This window comes from Podarcis raffonei, chromosome 5, assembly GCF_027172205.1.
Source record: "Podarcis raffonei isolate rPodRaf1 chromosome 5, rPodRaf1.pri, whole genome shotgun sequence".
Taxonomy (NCBI): Eukaryota; Metazoa; Chordata; class Lepidosauria; order Squamata; family Lacertidae; genus Podarcis; species Podarcis raffonei.
Window position 1 is genome coordinate 57,963,125 of NC_070606.1, and position 18,926 is coordinate 57,982,050.

Here is an 18,926-nt window from a genome sequence, read left to right on the forward strand (position 1 = left end):
CTTTCAGCAGCTGCTAAAAACATTTTCATTTAGACAAGCCTACCAATATATTTAGAGTGCTGGTATGTTTTTAATTTATTGCTTGTTTCAATTTGTTGAAAGTTTTACTTGTTTTTACCAAGAAGTATATTGTTTTATTCTTTTTTTAAACTACTTGGAGGTTTTCTAACATCAAACAGTACATCCATTTTATGAAACAAATAAAACAAAAATAAATCTACAAGCAGGATGTGGGTGCTACAGCACTCTTCCTACTTGTGATTTCCAAGCAAATGGTATTCAGAGATATATTGCCTCCAATACTACAGGTACTATACAGCCACCATGGCTTGCAGCCTTATCTTCCATTGACTTGTATAAACTCCTCTTGTAATCATCCAAGCTGGTGGCCATTACTACATCTTGTGATGGCAAATTCCATTGTTTAACTATGTGTTGGATTAAATATTTTATTTTGTCTACGGTGCAATTCTAACTATATCTACCCAGAAGTATGCTTCATTGGATAGTGTGGAGTTTTAGTATTGTGAGAGAGGCCTAGTCACTTTCTTCATACATAATTTTGCATCCTTTACCTTTCTCCTAATCCCAAAAGGCCCAAATGTTGTAACTTTTCCTCATAGGGAAGTTGCTAAAGCGCCTTGATAATTTTGCCAGCCCTTTTCTGAATATTTTCCAGCTCTACAATAACTTTTTTGAGGTGCACCAATTAGAAATGTACACAGTATTCCAAGTACATTCACATCATAGATTTATGTAAATAGTATTATGATACTGGCAGTTTGGTTTTCAATCTCTATCTTAATTCTCCCTAACATGGTGTTCACCATTTTCGCAGCTGCCATACTCTGGGTCACATTTTTATCAAGCTATCCACTTCACCCCCAAAGTCACTTTCCTGGTCAGTCACTGCCAGTTTAAGCCTAATCTGTTTATGTAAAATTAGGTGGTCCCCCCCCCCACTGTGCATCACTTTTCACTTGCTGACACTGGATTGCATTTGCCATTTTAATGTCCATTCACCATGCTTGGAGAGGTCTTTTGGAGTGTCATACAATCCTTTGTTTTTACCGCCCTGAACAATTCAGACTCATTAGCAAACTTGGCCACCTCATTGCTCCGCATCATTTATGAACAAGTTTAAAAACATAGGTCCCAATACCAATCCATAAGGAATCCCTACTTTTTACACCTCCCTCTATTATAAGAGGGGACGCGGGTGGCGCTGTGGGTAAAACCTCAGCGCCTAGGACTTGCGATCGTATGGTTGGCGGTTCAAATCCCCGTGGCGGGGTGCGCTCCCATCGTTCGGTCCCAGCGCCTGCCAACCCAGCAGTTCAAAAGCACCCCCGGGTGCAAGTAGATAAATAGGGACCACTTACTAGCGGGAAGGTAAACGGCGTTTCTGTGTGCTGCGCTGGCTCGCCAGATGCAGCTTGTCACGCTGGCCACGTGACCCGGAAGTGTCTGCGGACAGCGCTGGCTCCCGGCCTATAGACTGAGATGAGTGCACAACCCTAGAGTCTGGCAAGACTGGCCCATACGGGCAGGGGTACCTTTACCTTTTACCTATTATAAGAACTGTCCATTTATTCATACTCTCTGCTTCTGGCTTTTTAGCCAGTTGTAAAGCTATAAGTGGACATACCCTCACCCCTTGAAAGTCTACTTGCATGATAATATGCTTGTTGATAATCTTCCCCCACCTGGAATGGGCATTTCTGAAAATATTAGTAATTTTAGTCACTGTGTCATTCACCTGCTTTCAAGCCTAACCTGTGAGTAAGATCCATTGAATTCAATAGCACATACTTCTGAGTAGGCATAGATAATTGGAATGAAATAGAGTGTCACATGATCAGTGAAACATTTTACTGTTTACACCAGGTATCACAAACCTGAAAAAAAATTACATTTTTGGCATTTGTTTTTCTTCACAGGATTACTGCAGTCTATATGCAATCTTCCTTTGCAAGAAAGGAACATTATTTATTTTTATCCATGTGAATGCTACAGGTTTGATCCACACTGCAAAGTCTAACAAATAATATTGAAGGATAATAAGAAACCTGCCATTAAAAGGTTGCATTAATCCGGTAATAGTCACAGGCTAATGAAATAACACCTTTTTCTGGAGCTTCCTCTATATTGTTCATATGTTAGTTGGTTCCTTCTTTGCATAATAACTGTAGATAGCTAAATTACCTCAGCTGCTTAATGTGGCTGATAAAATTAGCTAATGGCAGCTACTTAGCTAAAAGTAACAAGAGGACCTAGGTGATTACACTTACAAAGCTGTTCAGTTACAATGTTATAGCAAAAGGTGTGTGTACTTGTTACTATTAGGTGGAAGAATAGCATTGGGATATAGTAGAATCTGGTTAATTGAAAATCTAGTGGAAAATCTCATTAAGTAATATTTTAGCAAATCTGAAAATAGTAGTTTTAGGTATTATTAATTTTAATACAAAGCTCTCTGATTTACTTTGGTTTTACAATTATACAAGGTAGGTCTCAATTCTTATTTCATGACTACAGATATTAAAACATTATAATTTTTTTTATGGCTCCCTATTGAGTACATTGCTGAGCTGAACTTTGCAACCAGGACTCCCAAGTTCATAGCGGTATAGTTAAGAAGAGCCTTTTAAGAAAAAAATAACTTTCTTAGTCTTTTCTAGGAGGAATTGTTATGTCTCTCTTAACAGTTATGATCTACCCACATATTCAGCAGCAGATCTTCCCGACATGTATATGTGGTAATGGAGAAAACTTCACCTGCTGGATTGCTGCTTGTCATATAGCTGCTAAAGGTGGCTAGAAAAAAGGGAGCAACAATAAGGTGAACCAGTAGTATTTTCTGGACTGTAATGGATAAAAAAATCAACTTGTGTTGATTTTGTTTCAAACTATGATGACTAGAGACAAAGGGGCGGGGGAGATTTGTTGAGGAAGGGCCAGGGCCATCTTACCCATTAGGGTTAGTGGCGCCCTGCACCATGGCGCCTGCCCATCAGGGGCACCCAGCAGTGGGAGTCTGGGACTGACCAGGAACAGCTGCGAGGGCATGCTGGGTGGCGGCAGCAGCTCTTCCTATGGCCAGCCGCACGCTCCCTGCCTGGGAGAGGAGGCAGCAGCAGTGCACAAAGCTACGGGGCGTCCTTCTCCCTCCTGCCCTGTGCTAGTAGCGGGACTGCTGAAGAAGCCCGTGTGGCAAGCGAGCCTCAAGCTGCCCAGTGCAGGGGGCGGGGAGGCCAGGGAGGGGGAGGGGCACTGATAACTTTAAGGAAAAAGGTGGAGGAGGGATTCATTCAGATTTGGGGTGGTGGGAGGGAAAAGCTGAGGGGGCGCGCACTACCACTAGGACTCAGTTCGGAGGTAAGGATGGACTCGAGAGCGCTCTCCATGCAGTTAGTGGTTAAAAACAAACAAACGCCAACAAAAAGTCCTTCAAAGACGGGGACGGGTTTTAAGGTCCTATTAGATTCAGCAGGGCTTACTCTCAGGTAAGTGCAGTTAGGGCTGCAGCCTTTGTGACCCAAGTTTTGTGTCCTTTTTAGGTTCAGGATGTCACTGCTTTATACCCACCCCACCCCCCACAATATTTGAAAACGTCAGCTTTGTACTTAAACACAAATTGGCTGAGAACTTCATTCGCTGTGTCTTTATCAATTTATTTAAAGAACAACAAACTGGTGATTGCTTTAACTTTTTGATATGTGGTGATTTGAATCATGAGGATGAATTAGAAGAATTGCTGAGTCTTGAATGAGTCTTGCTTTGGAATTGAGGACTTAATTAGATTTTTTTCTGCCTTTTTATTTTATTTTGTTCTAAGGGCTTGTTAGAGATAATGTGTAAGTGTGGTGTCGGCTCCCTTTAAAAAAAAGGTCAATAACTCTGGGGAAGGGGGGGGGCACGCCGGAGGGATCTTTGTACCACGGCACCGGATATGCTTAAGATGGCCCTGGGAAGAGCTATAGCTCAGTGGTAGAGCATTTGTCTCCGGTTCAATGCTGTGCATCTCCAGGTAAGGTTGAAAGAGACTCCTATCTGAAATCATGGAGAGATGCTTGAGTCAGTAGACAAAACTGAGCTAGTTGGATCTGTTCTTTTTTACTTGGTATAATGCAGCTTCCTGTGTTCCTCAACACCTAAGAGTTGTGTAGAACAGCAGTCAGCAAACTTTTTCAGCAAGGGGCTGGTCCACTGTCCCTAAGACCTTGTGGAGGGGCTGGACTGTATCTTTGGGGGGGAGGAATGATGCAAGAGCACCACGAGCCCCAGTGGCTGCTTACCTGTGTCTTGCGAGTGGCAGGGGTTGGCTGCGGCGGGACGATGAGTGGCGTGTGAAAGAGCTCCGGAGAGGGGCTGCTTAAAATGGCAGCCGCTCGAGTGCTGCTGCTGCTGGCACCAACAAAGCCCAGCCCCCTTCCTCCTCTAGGCAGGGCAGGGAAAAGCCAGGAGGAGGGAGGGAGGAGGCGCCGCCACCGTGTGAGGGAGAGGGAAAGAATGCGCGCACTGGTGATCTACGCGGGGATTCCCGGACCGTCCGCAGGCCGGATCCAGAAGGCAATTGGGCCTGATCCAGCCCGTGGACCTTAGTTTGCTGACCCATGGTATAGAAGATGGCACTTCGACAGGTGTCGTTTATCATATAGGAATGAATCACACACACCCTCCATTTTTCTCCTAAAGATGGAGAAACCATGTTCTCCTTAACCACTGATCCTGTTTCCTGGATAGATCTTGGCAAGTGACATTGGCATATATCAGAAACATTCCAATTTGGTATTTTATTGGTCTGTCACCTGTGTTTCATCTCCCACTATTGTGTGCAAGAAGTCTCAAAACTTTGTCTTTCAGCTTTTCAGTTTAGAAAATGCTTTGACTCCAGAGTCAATGGCAAGATGCACTACAATCTATACCGCCCACTTGAGTAGTCCCACAGATTTAAATTGCATTTATGTAGTGTAAATAGCTTGCTGTTTAAAACATCAGCAGTCATGATGGCATGTATAATCTGAGCTTCCTGCATCAACGTAAACTATCTGGTGCACTTCAGAATAAGCAAATGTTTAAACATCTCTTTTCTCTGCCTTCAACCCACCACTTCTAGTGTTAGGCAAGTATCCAAGCATCTGTCTAATCTATGTGGTTTGGTGGAAATGAAAAATGAGAACAAACCCCCCCCCCAATATACTAGAACCATTGTTCCCACAACAATACATTCTCTAATTTGAGTGCTCTCTCCTGTTATGTTGTATTGCACCTGTGGCTGGGAACAGCATGCAGGAGGGAGAGGATGCATAGATGAGGAAGTTGGCAGGACTGGTGAGGGGAGGAGAGATAAGGGAAAAGTACTGTTGGTGGTTAGGATCTTTGAGGAAGGCAATAGGATTAAGAGGATGAGGCAAAACAGTGGTGCTAAAGGTTAAGATGGTTAAGATGGTTAAGAAAGATGGGTGAACCCAGACAGTAGGGGAAGGAAGATGTTCCTTCTTGTCTCTCTCCCCCGCCCCCCAGTGGGTAGGGGATGTTATGTGCATACATATCAACCAAAACCTTGGCTGCAGGCCTCTGGTCTCTGTTTATGTTGGGTTGTATTTATTTTCTTTGGCCTGGTAGATGAGGCTTCTTGCATGCTACTAATGCTGTGACTTATTTGTTCATTCGTTTTTCTTACGAATTGCAGTTTGTAAGCTAGTTTCTGGAAACCATTCAGCTGTGTAACTGCATTCTTGACTTCCCTAGGTGCTAAATGGTGCTGTGTTTATCTTTCTATACTATCAGGTTTGGGGGAATATGTATGTGATGCCAACTCCCACAAATTTAAGAATTGCCCCAAACAACTTTTTTTATAAAAAAAAACCTGTTAAAAAAAGTCCACCACTGATAACCGCAAAGGAAAACGAAGACTGCCCTTCAGTTGATAGTAAGTTCTGTCTCCACCTTTTTAATTATCCAAAACTGCTACATATGAGACACTGGCAACAGAAGGTTTTTTTTGGGGGGGGGAATTGGGGGGTGAGAACTACCAAGGGGAGTCTTGGTCAATCAAGAAAGATGGTTAAATCTGCTCAGACTTAATGATGAACATACAGTTATGCAAGAGGGGGGGGGGAAGCTTTTTAAAATGGTGGTGTGTGAGTCGTGCATCAAGCCCAGACACAGAAAAGTGGAGAAGCAGTGTGTAATGAGATGCCTATTTCTGGGGATCTAATCAAGAGACAAAAAGCAGAGTTGAGAAGCTTATGCCCTCTCCTCTTTGGGGAGGTCCAGCTTGTGCTCCAGCTGTGGCAGTGCTAAAATCATGGGAGAACACAACTCTCCTTGGCTTGGGCCAATCCCTTGCTGAATGATGAGGTAATAGACTGCAGGCAGGGGGATCATATTTTTAAAATATACTTCTCAACTTTTTTAAAATAAAAAACACACCTTAATGCATTAAGAAAATACCGTAGAAGAGAGCCAGGGGTATCCTCAGACACTCAGGAAGCACAGACACTGGTTTATTGTTAACAGCATACATTGATAGGGATAACCAGGCACTGACCAGAGCCACCTCTGTCTCTGGTTTCATTGGTGTTTGAAGCTGTGTGTATATGCCAGGCATCAGCAAACGCCGGCCCTCCAGATGTTTGGGACTACAATTCCCAGCATCCCTGACCACTGGACCTGTTAGCTAGGGATGATGGGAATTGTAGTCCCAAACATCTGGAGGGTCGGAGTTTGCCTATGCCTGGTATATGCCATATATATCCTGCAGTTTCTTGAGAAATACTGCAGTTTGATGTGTTTTCCATCAAGCCAGCTGCCATCCAATTTGAAATTGTAAGCCACATTCACTGCACAGTTAAGCTGAGGTTTGGGATAGCTATTGCTCATGTGCGGATGATAGTTTAATGGGGAGCAGTTCTGCAGCGTTGCAGGCATGGGGAAACCAAATAGGTAATGTCCATCTGGTGAAGACACCCCCACCCTCTCTGGTGTGTTCAGCAGTATGCCAACGTCACTTGAAATGCAGCAGGGAGAAGGGTTTTCTTGTGTGAGTTTCTTGTGGCTGATTAGCTGCTCTCCCTGTGCAAAGGTCAGAGGGGGCAGGGCTTCTGTTGAGGTAGGTGATTAGCTGTGGGAGGAGCTTATCAGAGCTTGTAGGGCAGAGCTTGTAGGGCAGTTTGATCCATCTTTTAGATTTAGGGGAGCTAGTCTCAAACGTTTGTTGGGGGAGACCTAGGTTTTTTTGGGGGGAATTATTTGTCCTGTCTTCACGCTTTTTATGATGGAGGACAGCTGTAGTCACCCCCAACGACACGTTCTCAAGATGGAGGGTGAGGGAACAGCTGCAGTCGCCTGCAGTTCCTGCGCAATGTTTGCCATCTTGCCAAAGGTTGCAGGCAGCTTTATCTGCAGCAATTGCATGTTGATTGCCCTCTTAAAAGACAAAGTCCAGCAACTGGAGGAACGTGTAGCTACGCTCCAAAGAATTAGAGAGCTGGAGCTCTTCTTGGAAGCAACAGAGCACACTGTCTCCACCAAGGAGGAGACAGGGGACTCCCCTGAGAAGGAGGCTAGTTCACCAACACAGGAGCCAGATATATGGAGAAACGTGACTCAAAGAAGTAGGAGGCCCAGGGTTCGCTCTGATTGTTTAGAAATACACAATCGCTTTGAGGTCCTCTCCCCTAGCATGGAAGACGAAGAGCAGACTCCATTTGAGGATCTCTCCCTCATTACAGTCGATCAGGTATATGAAGACGAGCAGCAAAGTCAGCCCTCAGGGAATGTGCAGGCGACCTTGGAATGGACAGCTCACGGAAGAACCCCGACCAGACCTAAGAGGAGGCGTGTAGTGGTGATAGGGGATTCCCTACTGAGGGGAACAGAAGCAGTGATCTGTGGGCCTGACAAGATGTCTCGGGAAGTGTGCTGTCTCCCCGGGGCTAAGATCCAAGATGTAACTGAACGACTGCAAGGAATCATAAAACCCACTGACAAATACCCCTTCCTCTTGGTTCATGTGGGAACCAATGACACTGCAAGCAATAGCCTCCAGAATATCAAAAGAGATTACGAGGCTCTGGGCAGGAAATTGAAGCAATTAAATGCACAAATTGTCATCTCATCTGTCCTCCCAGTTGAACAACGTGGCCCAGGGAGAGAGGGAAAAATAGTGGAAGTGAACAACTGGCTTCACAAATGGTGTAAACAGGAACAGTTTGGATTCTTAGATCACGGAATGCAGTTTCTTGAAGATGGACTTCTGGCAAGCGATGGGCTGCACCTCACAACGGTTGGGAGGAATGTTTTTGCAAAAAATCTCAGAAACCTCATCAGGAGGGCTTTAAACTGACTAATGTGGGGGAGGGAGACAGTGCTCCTGAAGGTAGGAGTCTATCAATTGATGAAGATGATCATCCAAATGTCATAAACCAAATGGAGCAAACAGCACGCTGACCTAGTGGTGAGAGGAAAAAATCCTTAAATAAGAGACACGGGGGAATGATTAATGGACTTCAATGTCTGTACACTAATGCGCAAAGCATGGGAAATAAACAAGATGAGCTTGAGCTCTTGGTACAGCAAACTAAATATGACATAATAGGCATCACTGAAACCTGGTGGGATAAGTCCCACGATTGGAATGTAATAATGGAGGGATACAATCTATTTCAGAGAAACAGACCAGACAAGAAAGGAGGAGGAGTGGCGTTATATGTCAGGGATGTGTATACCTGTGAAGAGATCCAAGATTTAGAACCTCAAAGCCAAAGTGAGAGCATTTGGGTCAAAATTAAGGGAGAGACGAATAACAGTGACCTCATTGTGGGAGTTTACTATAGATCCCCAAGCCAAACGGAGGACATAGATGATGCCTTCCTGGAACAGATGGCCAAGCATGCAAAAGGAAGGGAGATAGTAGTAATGGGGGACTTCAATTACCCGGATATTTGTTGGATGTCAAACTCAGCCAAGAGCACAAGGTCAAACAGATTCCTCACTGGCCTTGCAGACAACTTCATTGTCCAGAAAGTGGGAGAAGCAACAAGAGGAACAGCCATTTTAGATCTGGTCCTAACCAATGTTGATGACCTGGTTAGTGGGGTAGAAGTGGAAGGATCATTAGGCGCGAGTGATCATGCTCTTCTGAAGTTTACTATACAGCGGAAAGGAGCAGCCAAGCATACTAGGACTCAATTTCTCGACTTTAAGAAAGCCGACTTCATAAAACTTAGGGAAGTGCTGGGTGAGATCCCATGGACAGTAATACTAAAAGGAAAGGGAGTTCATGATGGCTGGGAGTTTGTTAAGAGGGAGATAGTAAAAGCACAACTTCAGGCAATACCAATGAGATGGAAACATGGAAGGTGCCTAAAGAAGCCAGGGTGGCTATCTAAAGAACTTTTAACTGAGTTAAGATTAAAAAAGGATGTGTACAAAAAATGGAAAAGGGGGAAACCACCAAAGAGGAATTCAAACAAATAGCCAGCACGTGTAGACACAAAGTCAGAAAAGCTAAAGCACAGAATGAACTCAGGCTTGCTAGAGAGGTTAAAAGCAACAAAAAAGGCTTTTATGGGTATGTTCGTAGCAAAAGGAAGAACAAAGAAACAGTGGGGTCACTCAGAGGAGAAGATGGTGAAATGCAAACGGGACACAGAAAGGGCTGAACTCCTCAATGCCTTCTTTGCCTCAGTCTTCTCCGATAAAGAAAACAATGCCCGACCTGAAGAATTTGGAGCAAATGATTCAGCAGAGGAAACACAGCCCAGAATAACTAAGGAGATAGTACAAGAATACTTGGCTAGTCTAGATGTATTCAAGTCTCCAGGGCCAGATGAACTGCATCCAAGAGTATTAAAAGAACTGGCAGATGTGATTTCAGAACCACTGGCAGTCATCTTTGAGAATTCCTGGAAAACAGGCGAAGTCCCGGCAGACTGGAGGAGGGCAAATGTTGTCCCTATTTTCAAAAAGGGGAAAAGAGAGGACCCAAATAATTACCGCCCAGTCAGTCTGACATCAATACCAGGGAAGATTCTGGAGCAGATCATTAAGCAAACAGTCTGTGAGCACCTAGAAAGGAATGCTGTGATCACCAATAGTCAGCATGGATTTCTGAAAAATAAGTCATGTCAGACTAACCTGATCTCATTTTTTGACAGAATTACAAGCCTGGTAGATGAAGGGAACGCAGTGGATGTAGCCTACCTTGATTTCAGCAAGGCATTTGACAAGGTGCCCCATGATATTCTTGTAAAGAAGCTGGTAAAATGCGGTCTTGACTATGCTACCACTCAGTGGATTTGTAACTGGCTGACTGACCGAACCCAAAGGGTGCTCATCAATGGTTCCTCTTCATCCTGGAGAAGAGTGACTAGTGGGGTGCCACAGGGTTCTGTCTTGGGCCCGGTCTTATTCAACATCTTTATCAACGACTTGGATGATGGACTCAAGGGCATCCTGATCAAATTTGCAGATGGCACCAAACTGGGAGGGGTGGCTAACACCCCAGAGGACAGGATCACACTTCAAAACGACCTTGACAGATTAGAGAACTGGGCCAAAACAAACAAGATGAATTTTAACAGGGAGAAATGTAAAGTATTGCACTTGGGCAAAAAAAAATGAGAGGCACAGATACAAGATGGGTGACACCTGGCTTGAGAGCAGTACATGTGAAAAGGATCTAGGAGTCTTGGTTGACCACAAACTTGACATGAGCCAACAGTGTGACGCGGCAGCTAAAAAAGCCAATGCAATTCTGGGCTGCATCAATAGGAGTATAGCATCTAGATCAAGGGAAGTAATAGTGCCACTGTATTCTGCTCTGGTCAGACCTCACCTGGAGTACTGTGTCCAGTTCTGGGCACCACAGTTCAAGAAGGACACTGACAAACTGGAACGTGTCCAGAGGAGGGCAACCAAAATGGTCAAAGGCCTGGAAACGATGCCTTATGAGGAACGGCTAAGGGAGCTGGGCATGTTTAGCCTGGAGAAGAGGAGGTTAAGGGGTGATATGATAGCCATGTTCAAATATATAAAAGGATGTCACATAGAGGAGGGAGAAAGGTTGTTTTCTGCTGCTCCAGAGAAGTGGACACGGAGCAATGGATCCAAACTACAAGAAAGAAGATTCCACCTAAACATTAGGAAAAACTTCCTGACAGTAAGAGCTGTTCGACAGTGGAATTTGCTGCCAAGGAATGTGGTGGAGTCTCCTTCTTTGGAGGTCTTTAAGCAGAGGCTTGACAACCATATGTCAGGAGTGCTCTGATGGTGTTTCCTGCTTGGCAGGGGGTTGGACTCAATGGCCCTTGTGGTCTCTTCCAACTCTATGATTCTATGATTCTATGACTGCATTTTAAGCCACAAAGGTATGCACAGCCATAGATAGGGGAGGAGGCTGACCCTATGCTTCTTACCTGAATTTATGCGTCATACCTGTGCCTGTTGCTGTCTGCCTAGAAACCATTCTTCCTTGGAACATGGCCTGAGTTGGTCGGTGCTAGGAGCAGTGGTTACTACCATAGAGCTTGCCTCTTCTTCGGAAGAGTTGTGCCTGAATCCCTACAGCAAGGGACCAAGCTTCTGCTAAGAAAAAAAGCAAGGGTAAGTGGAGCCCTTGAGACTCTCCCAGCTGGGTTTCTTCCCCCTCATTCAAGTGTCTGCACCTGGTTGCTATCCATTTCTGTGTTCTTTTCTCCCAACAACAAAGCTTGAAATCTGAGCTTGAGGGGAGAGAACCGTTGAGGACTATAGAGGCAGCTAATTATGTTTCCTTGCCTACCTCCCGGGCTGTGCCAGAGAAACTAAATGTTCAGCAATTGCTGGTGTGCCACCCCAGGAGTTGCTAGCACTGTAACTGGCTTCAGTCTCATGGAATCCCTTCTTCCTACTCCTTCCTAGGAAACTTAAAGGGCACAGACTTTGAATACTTTGTAAATTTTGTAGACCGAGGTGGAATTATCAGGTAGGAGGGAGACGGCATATGTGATAAGAGAGAGAGAGAGAAGAAATCGGAGCATGTTGTTGAGGGTTAGATTTATAGGATCTTGGAGCAGGTGAAAAGTTGAGTAAACAATCAGGCAAATGTATAGGCTTCAGGTCTTAGGTCTGTTCAAATCTGTTTGATTTTCATATTGGAAGTGACTGGCTTTTGATATCTAATTAGCTGAAAAGGTATCTTTTCTCCTTGATGTAAAATAACATTGTGGACAATGAGAGGGGCAGAAACGTTATAGCTGTCCTCATTTGGCTGTCGTAATCCAGAGGCAGATCTATGGCAGCAGCAGCAGCTCCTCCTCAACTTCTGATGGTCATCCTTGTTAGTACCAGGAGATGGAGTTGGTTCTCATTTGCTACATCCAAATGGAGAAGCTATAAGGGTTCTCTTTGCAGGGTGATATATTATTGCAGTGACCTTGATGTTATGGAAGTTCTCCCCAAAGAGACAAGGAATGGACAAATTCTTCAAATTTTTAAGTGGGCTTTATTTTGGGCTGCTGCTGCTTCATCAAGACTGTTATTTTAGAAAACTGTTTGATAATAGAAAGTATTTATATGTTCTTGGAATTTATTTTGCTGATCATTTTGATTGACCTATGTTCTTAAATATTTTGCTATAAAAATTGTTTTTGAATTATAGTGTGTTTATGAATGCTAAACTGGCCTTGGGTGGACTGTGTCCCTAAAGCAAGCATCCTCAACCTGCAGCCCTCCAGATGTTTTGGCCTACAACTCCCATGATCCCAACAGGACCAGTGGTCAGGGATGATGGGAATTGAAGTCCAAAACTTTAATTTTGGAGGGCCGAAGGTTGGGGGGGGGTGCCTGCCCTAAAGGCAGCCTATAAATAAATCTAGAAATAAAACAGTTTTTAGTGGTAGTAGAACACTTTGGCAGACACCCAGATAATTACTTGTCTTGTCCTGGCTCAATTTATTAAGGCCTGGAAATACTTTTCAAATCACGTTCTCTGATGTGCATAAAATGAAGTATGTATTTGAATTGCCTTGCAGCAATCTCTGTATCCTGGCAAAGCAGGAGAGTGTAAATAGACAGCTTTATAAAACTCTGTGGGGGGGGGGTGAAGCTTGCTAGTTTCTGCTTAGCCGGCAAGACCATTATGGGTCGGCAAGGCTTGTCCCAACGGGTTCCAAAGCCACTTAAGTATTATAGTATATTGTTTAAGGCACATGCTATTGTGAAAGCTCTGTTTCTAAGAAGTGTGTGTTTGTCTTGTGTGGCCAGGCATGTGATAAATCCTGGTATGCATCACACTCTTAAAAGAACAGCAAGCCTCTCACAGTTTGACTTAGCTTCTGCAGGCCCATGAAGACAGATAATGAAAGTGTGTAGCTAAATATGTAGCTTTACCACAAGCAGTGGTAAACTTTTGTAATGAATCAGCTTGTGCACATTTGCCTTTGCCACAGTTCAGCACCTCTTATATTTGTCTCAACAGCTTGGCAGAAACCAGATGTGAGAAAGTGATGCTTGCTTGAGAAGAAATTGTATGCGCCTTCTCCCAGTATGGCTCTGTACTATCCAACTATGATGCAGACCTTGCCTTATAACTATCTGCCTCTTGGGCCAAGTCGACCATCAGACACTGCACACGCCCCCATGATCCCTCCAGTCCAGATGCACAACTTCTACAACAGGCCTCTTGCTGTGATTATGGACAATAACAATGGTTACAACATAAATCCAGCAAACCAAGTGGAGTACCATCACATCCATGGTGCAAATCCTTACTTCTATCCTTACCCTTTCTGGTACTACCCCCAAGTGAGCCCTCTTCCTCTGTACAACCCCTATGCTAACTATCCTCCTTATGCAGCCTACCAAAGACCAGGCTGGGATGTGTGGCCTGAGGGATTCACCTTGAGAGGAGAGCTCCATTGGGGTAAGCTTGAGAGGATTGTGGGACCTAGGAGGGACTTGCCGGAATTCGTGAAAGACGATCTCAGAAGGGTCTATGGCACCTATCCAAGGACGGATGTTACCATAACATACCACAGTGGGGAATTTATTGTGAAAGGGGACCCTAGAGTTGGAGAACAAGAATACAGGGTGGAGAAGAGAATCATCCGAAACGAACCCACCCCAACTGCTAGTGAAGCTGAGGACAGCAGTGAAGACCGCAATAGGAAGAAGAAAAAGAAATCAAAGAGATAATGAAAGTGGTTCAAATAATACTGACTGAACATGTATCCCTCTGTTTAGACCTAAGATCTGGCGGCAATGATACTGAAATCCGAAAGAGATTTTTCTGTGACATTTTTATAGGTTCCAATAACTTTCTTAGTAGCTGTTGTATACTCACTAATATGCACACATACTTTTCTCTTGTGCTAATAGGAAGATGTTGCTCATTTTGTCAACCCCTGCTCTTTTTTTGAGTGATTCCAAATGAATGCCAGTAGTGAAGCCTTTCAATTGGATCAACCAAAAACCTACGTATAAAAACTGACTATGGATTTCTGGCACATTACCTTCCTAGTAGTACATTACCATTTTGCACCATAAATTCTTCCTGCCCCCCTCATTGTTGGAGGGATCTCTTTTTTTTTCTTTCCTTCCCCCACCCCTGGCCAAACATTGGCTACTTTAAGTAAATGTCCATAGAGTTCACTATGGAATTATTCAGAAACTGAACCCGAGGTCACAGTACAAGGTGATGGTATACTGAGAATCTGGTCACGCTATGACAGTGGACACACAACATACATAAATAGGATCAGAGTACCTTTATTTTTAACAGCAGCACAGACAAACTTATTGTGAATTCCACCTTCTGTAATATGTTTTATGCCATTTGTGATTCTTTCCTAGTGAGATGAACAACTGTAAAGAGTTCTGCTTGGTCATCAAGTTGCACTTTGTATATATGCAAGACATAGAGCATTTTAAATAAAGGAAAACAGCATGTTTTACTGTGTGAACATTTCTTTGTGATAACTTATTGTAAGTAGGGTGGAAATGACTGTTTGACATAAATAGTATTGTTTATTTGTAGGGTATCTTCATGCTTTAAAGAAGGAAATAATTCCTGTCTTATCACCAAACTGAAGTGCAGATGTTGTAGTACAGCACAGTATAGCATAAGATCTCTTCTGCTAGTTTCAAGAAGTACACAGAGTTCAGGAATGAACAAGAGGACGGGTATAGTTGTAAAATACAAATAATAATATTATGACTTTGATCCATGCACTAATCTTTTGAGTTCCTCCCTAATGCGACTGTACGTACTTATCTTAGAGCAGATGGGAAAGCTCTGTAAGCTTCATGGTGCAGAAGGATGGGTGCCTGATAACTGTTCATGGTGCTGTATGAAAAGAGAAATGCCTAAAGACTGAATTTTACTAAATATACCCTGTTTGATTAGGCATATGGGTCCATGCAAGCTGTTGGGACAATATTGGGGTGGCCAAGCTTTTCCTTCAGGCCATGTATAAGATTGAAGTGACAATTGTAAGGATCAAAGTTAAATTCAGTGGAACATGGGAATAAACATGTATAGGTTTGGGCTGCACATCTAAAGTATTGCCTTTTACCCTAACAATGCTAACTTTCTCAGCCATTGGTTTCATACTGTAACTTGTATGCAGATAGTTACACTCATCTACTATTTTTACAGAGATGCCACCCATGTTTTGGTAAATGTAGCGAGTACAGGCAACACACATTTTGCGTGTGTTCAAAGAATGCACAACTGTGACACGTGGGCTGTTTTGGACCCAGAAGAGGGCTTATACTCATCGTACTGTCACTTTTAGGCTGATGGCATTTCTCTGTAGAAAGAGGAGATGAGTGGATTATAAGATAATGTCAAAGTGCAGGTGTGGCAACATCACCTTAGCTCCACCCAGGTTAACTTGGGGTGTGCATGCATGCAGCTGCTTGAATAGGAGAGCCACCTAAAAAGCATAATCCACGTAGATGGCAAACGTTCAGCTATATTGGCTTATGGTTATGTGTCTTGACGGATCCCCTTGATGACACACAAGATAACACACAAGAGTGAACTCGGCAGCTCCTGGAGTTTAGTTGCTGTCTAGCTGTAGAACTGAATCCACGGGGCGTTTCAGTTGTTCCCAAAGCCTATGGAATTCAGTTCTCAGAGCTAGGCAGCCATGTGGGACTCCTGCTGGTTGAAGCGGCCATCTGTAGGAGAAAGCCAGATGCAATTATATTACTAGAGATGTCAGAACTCTTAATATGACAGCATAGGTGAAAAACTAGTATATCGGTAGCATTAAAAAGAGAGACCACCCAGTATCAACTGCTAGCCATGGTGGATTCTATGCTCTGTCTTCACAGTCAGAGGCAGTGATGCTTCTGAATACTAGTTTCTGGAAACCACAGGAGGGGACAGTGCTCTTGGGCTCAGGTTCTGCTTGCGTAATTCCCATAGACATCCGGCTGGCCACTGAGAACAGGATGCTGGACTTGAATGGGCCATTGGCCCAACCCAGCAGGCTCTTTTTATGTTTTTAGTACTTTTAAAAATAGGAAGTGTACACGTTCCCCATCCCCTGCTACTGCAGAGGATGAGAACCTTAAGTCTTAGAATTTTTCTTTGTCCTCCCATATATTTTAAGCATGTCAAATTCCTGGTCTGCTTTTGCCCTCCTTTTTACCCATCCCACTGACATCTTCATCAGTCTGTGTTTAAACTACTCAGCTACAGACTTAATGGCAAGCCTGCCTGACTTCTGCCTCCTCTTAGGCCCTGGGTTTTTTCTCCACTAGGACAGAAATGAAACCTGCTGATTAAAAACAAATTGTGAAATCCAGGATTTTTGTACAGCTGTGATTTGGGCAGTCATGTTGTATCTCTTCCACTCCCACTAAAACGATGGCAACAAAAAAATTGCTGTATTTTGTGTTTAATAGTAGGTTTGTTGTCTCTCCAGATGAGTTACTCTTAAAAAACAAAAAACTCAACAACCCTGTGTACTCATTGGTGTACTCGCTGACCTTCTGGAAGATCACAGGGCTAGTTCTTGTTTGTTACTATTTCAGTTTATGAGTATACATACTTCTGAATACTTGGTGGTCTCTCAACTAAGTAGAAGCCCCTACCTTCTTATTTTTGGGTGGCTACAGGATTGATTACATGTTGATTACATACAAATACTGTTCTTGTACCTTGCTTTTGGTACAATGGTGATCATGTTATTGTCATATAAAACAGGGACTCCTCAGAATGTCTTCAGCCAGCAGAACCTCTAGTGCTGTAAATATTCCAGCATTAAGCATTCCTAAGGAGCTTCAAAATACAGAGCAGGGAAGGGCCTGGTCGATAAGTTTTGAAAATGTTGTTGCAGGCTGAAAAAGTTTTCCCCAGCAGCAGAAATATTTCCAGATTGGTAGGGGCTGGAAGGATAGGTTGCTTGATGAGATGGCTTCAGAAATCCCAGAATAACAGAAACCTGAGGATTTAGCCATTTTACTGTATGTATGCCTGAAGAACCTCTCTTCAGATGATGCTTCTTAGGCTTGCTAGGGCAAGGCAGTAAGAAGATTCTCATTTAACATCGAGGATATTTTGTATCAAGTGAGATGCATGCAACTCTTCTTCACCATCATAAACTCTATGATAATTTGTGTGTACTGGCCTGGCCCAAGCTAGGCCATTTTGCAGCTGAAGGTAAAGGGCAAGATGCCCCGCTCCCCATTCCATGCACAGAAGCAAAATGTGGGTTGAATCTTACTTCAAAACTGGTTGATGGCAGAGTCTCCTTCACCACACCTGGAAGCAGCAGGCTAGGTAGTCTCCACAGCTTTGCCCACCGCAGAAGGGATTGGTCTGGTGACTTAGGAGGAACAGGGAGGAGGGGGGTCTACTGCCCCTCAGCATCTGTCTTCTGAGGCGGTCTCCTCATTCTGTCTAGTGGTATGGTCAGCCCAATGTGTGTAGCAAGAACAAACCTTTCCCAGGATAACAAAAATGAGGGGCAAGTAAAAAAAGTTAAAAAAAGAAAAGTGGTTTGGCCTTTGCAAGCTTAGAAGGGTTTATTATGTGTACAGGGGAATGGCTTGTGGAAACAGCCCAAGAGCTCTCCTTCAGACATAGGCCTGGCCCAAAGCCAACACCAGTCCGTTTTTCATTCTTGTGTTGTATGAGGGTGATTGGGATCATCCCCTTCCAAACTAACACCACCAAGCCTTTCATGTGGCGGTGCCACAGCTCTGGAATGTTCTCCCACTTGAAATTTAGGAACACAGGCAGCTGCATTAGATTGAGTCAGAGCATTGGTCTCTTCAGTTCAGTACTGTCTACACTGGCTGGAAGTGGCTCTCCATTACTTCAGACAGGGACTCTCTCCCAGCCCTACTTGGAGATGCCAGGGATTGAACCTGGGACCTTCTGCATGCAAAGCAGGTGCTCTGCCACTGAGCTATGGCCCTTCCCTAATTTGTCAGGTGTCAGGCTCTGTCTTGGGGTGCCATAACTTGAAGGCACTTATCAACATAATCTTTTTAATGTGTAGTAACTAATTCCATTTCTGTCAATTCTAATGTGCTGCGTTTTTTACCCTTGTAGCTGCTAGGTTATCCTCCTAGTTTTTTCCTCAAGCCAGTTGTTGTGAGTGCAACAATGGGAAATAGAAGCTGTGCTTTATTTTAGTTTTACACAATCATTTCAGTGTGCAGCTGGATGGGGGAGTATAGTGTCTCAGAACTGATGGCACTCAGAGGGCCGACACCTATTTTCTTCCCTTGGACTGTGATCTCAACTGACTTCAGCAGTGCTAGTACTCATTGCATTCAAGCCAGTTCACTATGGCAAAATATGTTCTGAGTAGGCAGAGACTGTGCGGTTCAGATAAGTGATATGGAATGTAGGAAGTGGAAGATGTCTCTTCTGTTGCGCAAGTTCCATGTCTCATACCCATACCCTGCCACAATAC

At 43.9% G+C, this 18,926-nt stretch overlaps 1 protein-coding gene across 8 annotated transcripts in view; it reads left to right on the forward strand.

Annotated features, from left to right (window-relative positions):
* Positions 1 to 14,946, forward strand: part of C5H10orf95 (chromosome 5 C10orf95 homolog) — a 17,161-nt gene extending 2,215 nt beyond the window's left edge. For 2 of the 8 annotated variants that reach the window (XM_053389368.1, XM_053389370.1), the window contains exons 2-3: positions 2,709 to 2,842; positions 13,469 to 14,946. In XM_053389368.1, the coding sequence (XP_053245343.1) occupies positions 13,537 to 14,184 (648 nt within the window). In that variant the 5' untranslated portion in view covers positions 2,709 to 2,842; positions 13,469 to 13,536 and the 3' untranslated portion in view covers positions 14,185 to 14,946. Of the gene's footprint in view, positions 1 to 1,980; positions 2,097 to 2,708; positions 2,843 to 3,356; positions 3,379 to 3,458; positions 3,507 to 11,669; positions 11,975 to 13,468 lie in introns of those variants that run through there. The other 6 variants (XM_053389367.1, XM_053389372.1, XM_053389371.1 and 3 more) reach the window with 5 other exon arrangements.
* The last annotated feature ends 3,980 nt before the right edge of the window (positions 14,947 to 18,926 follow it).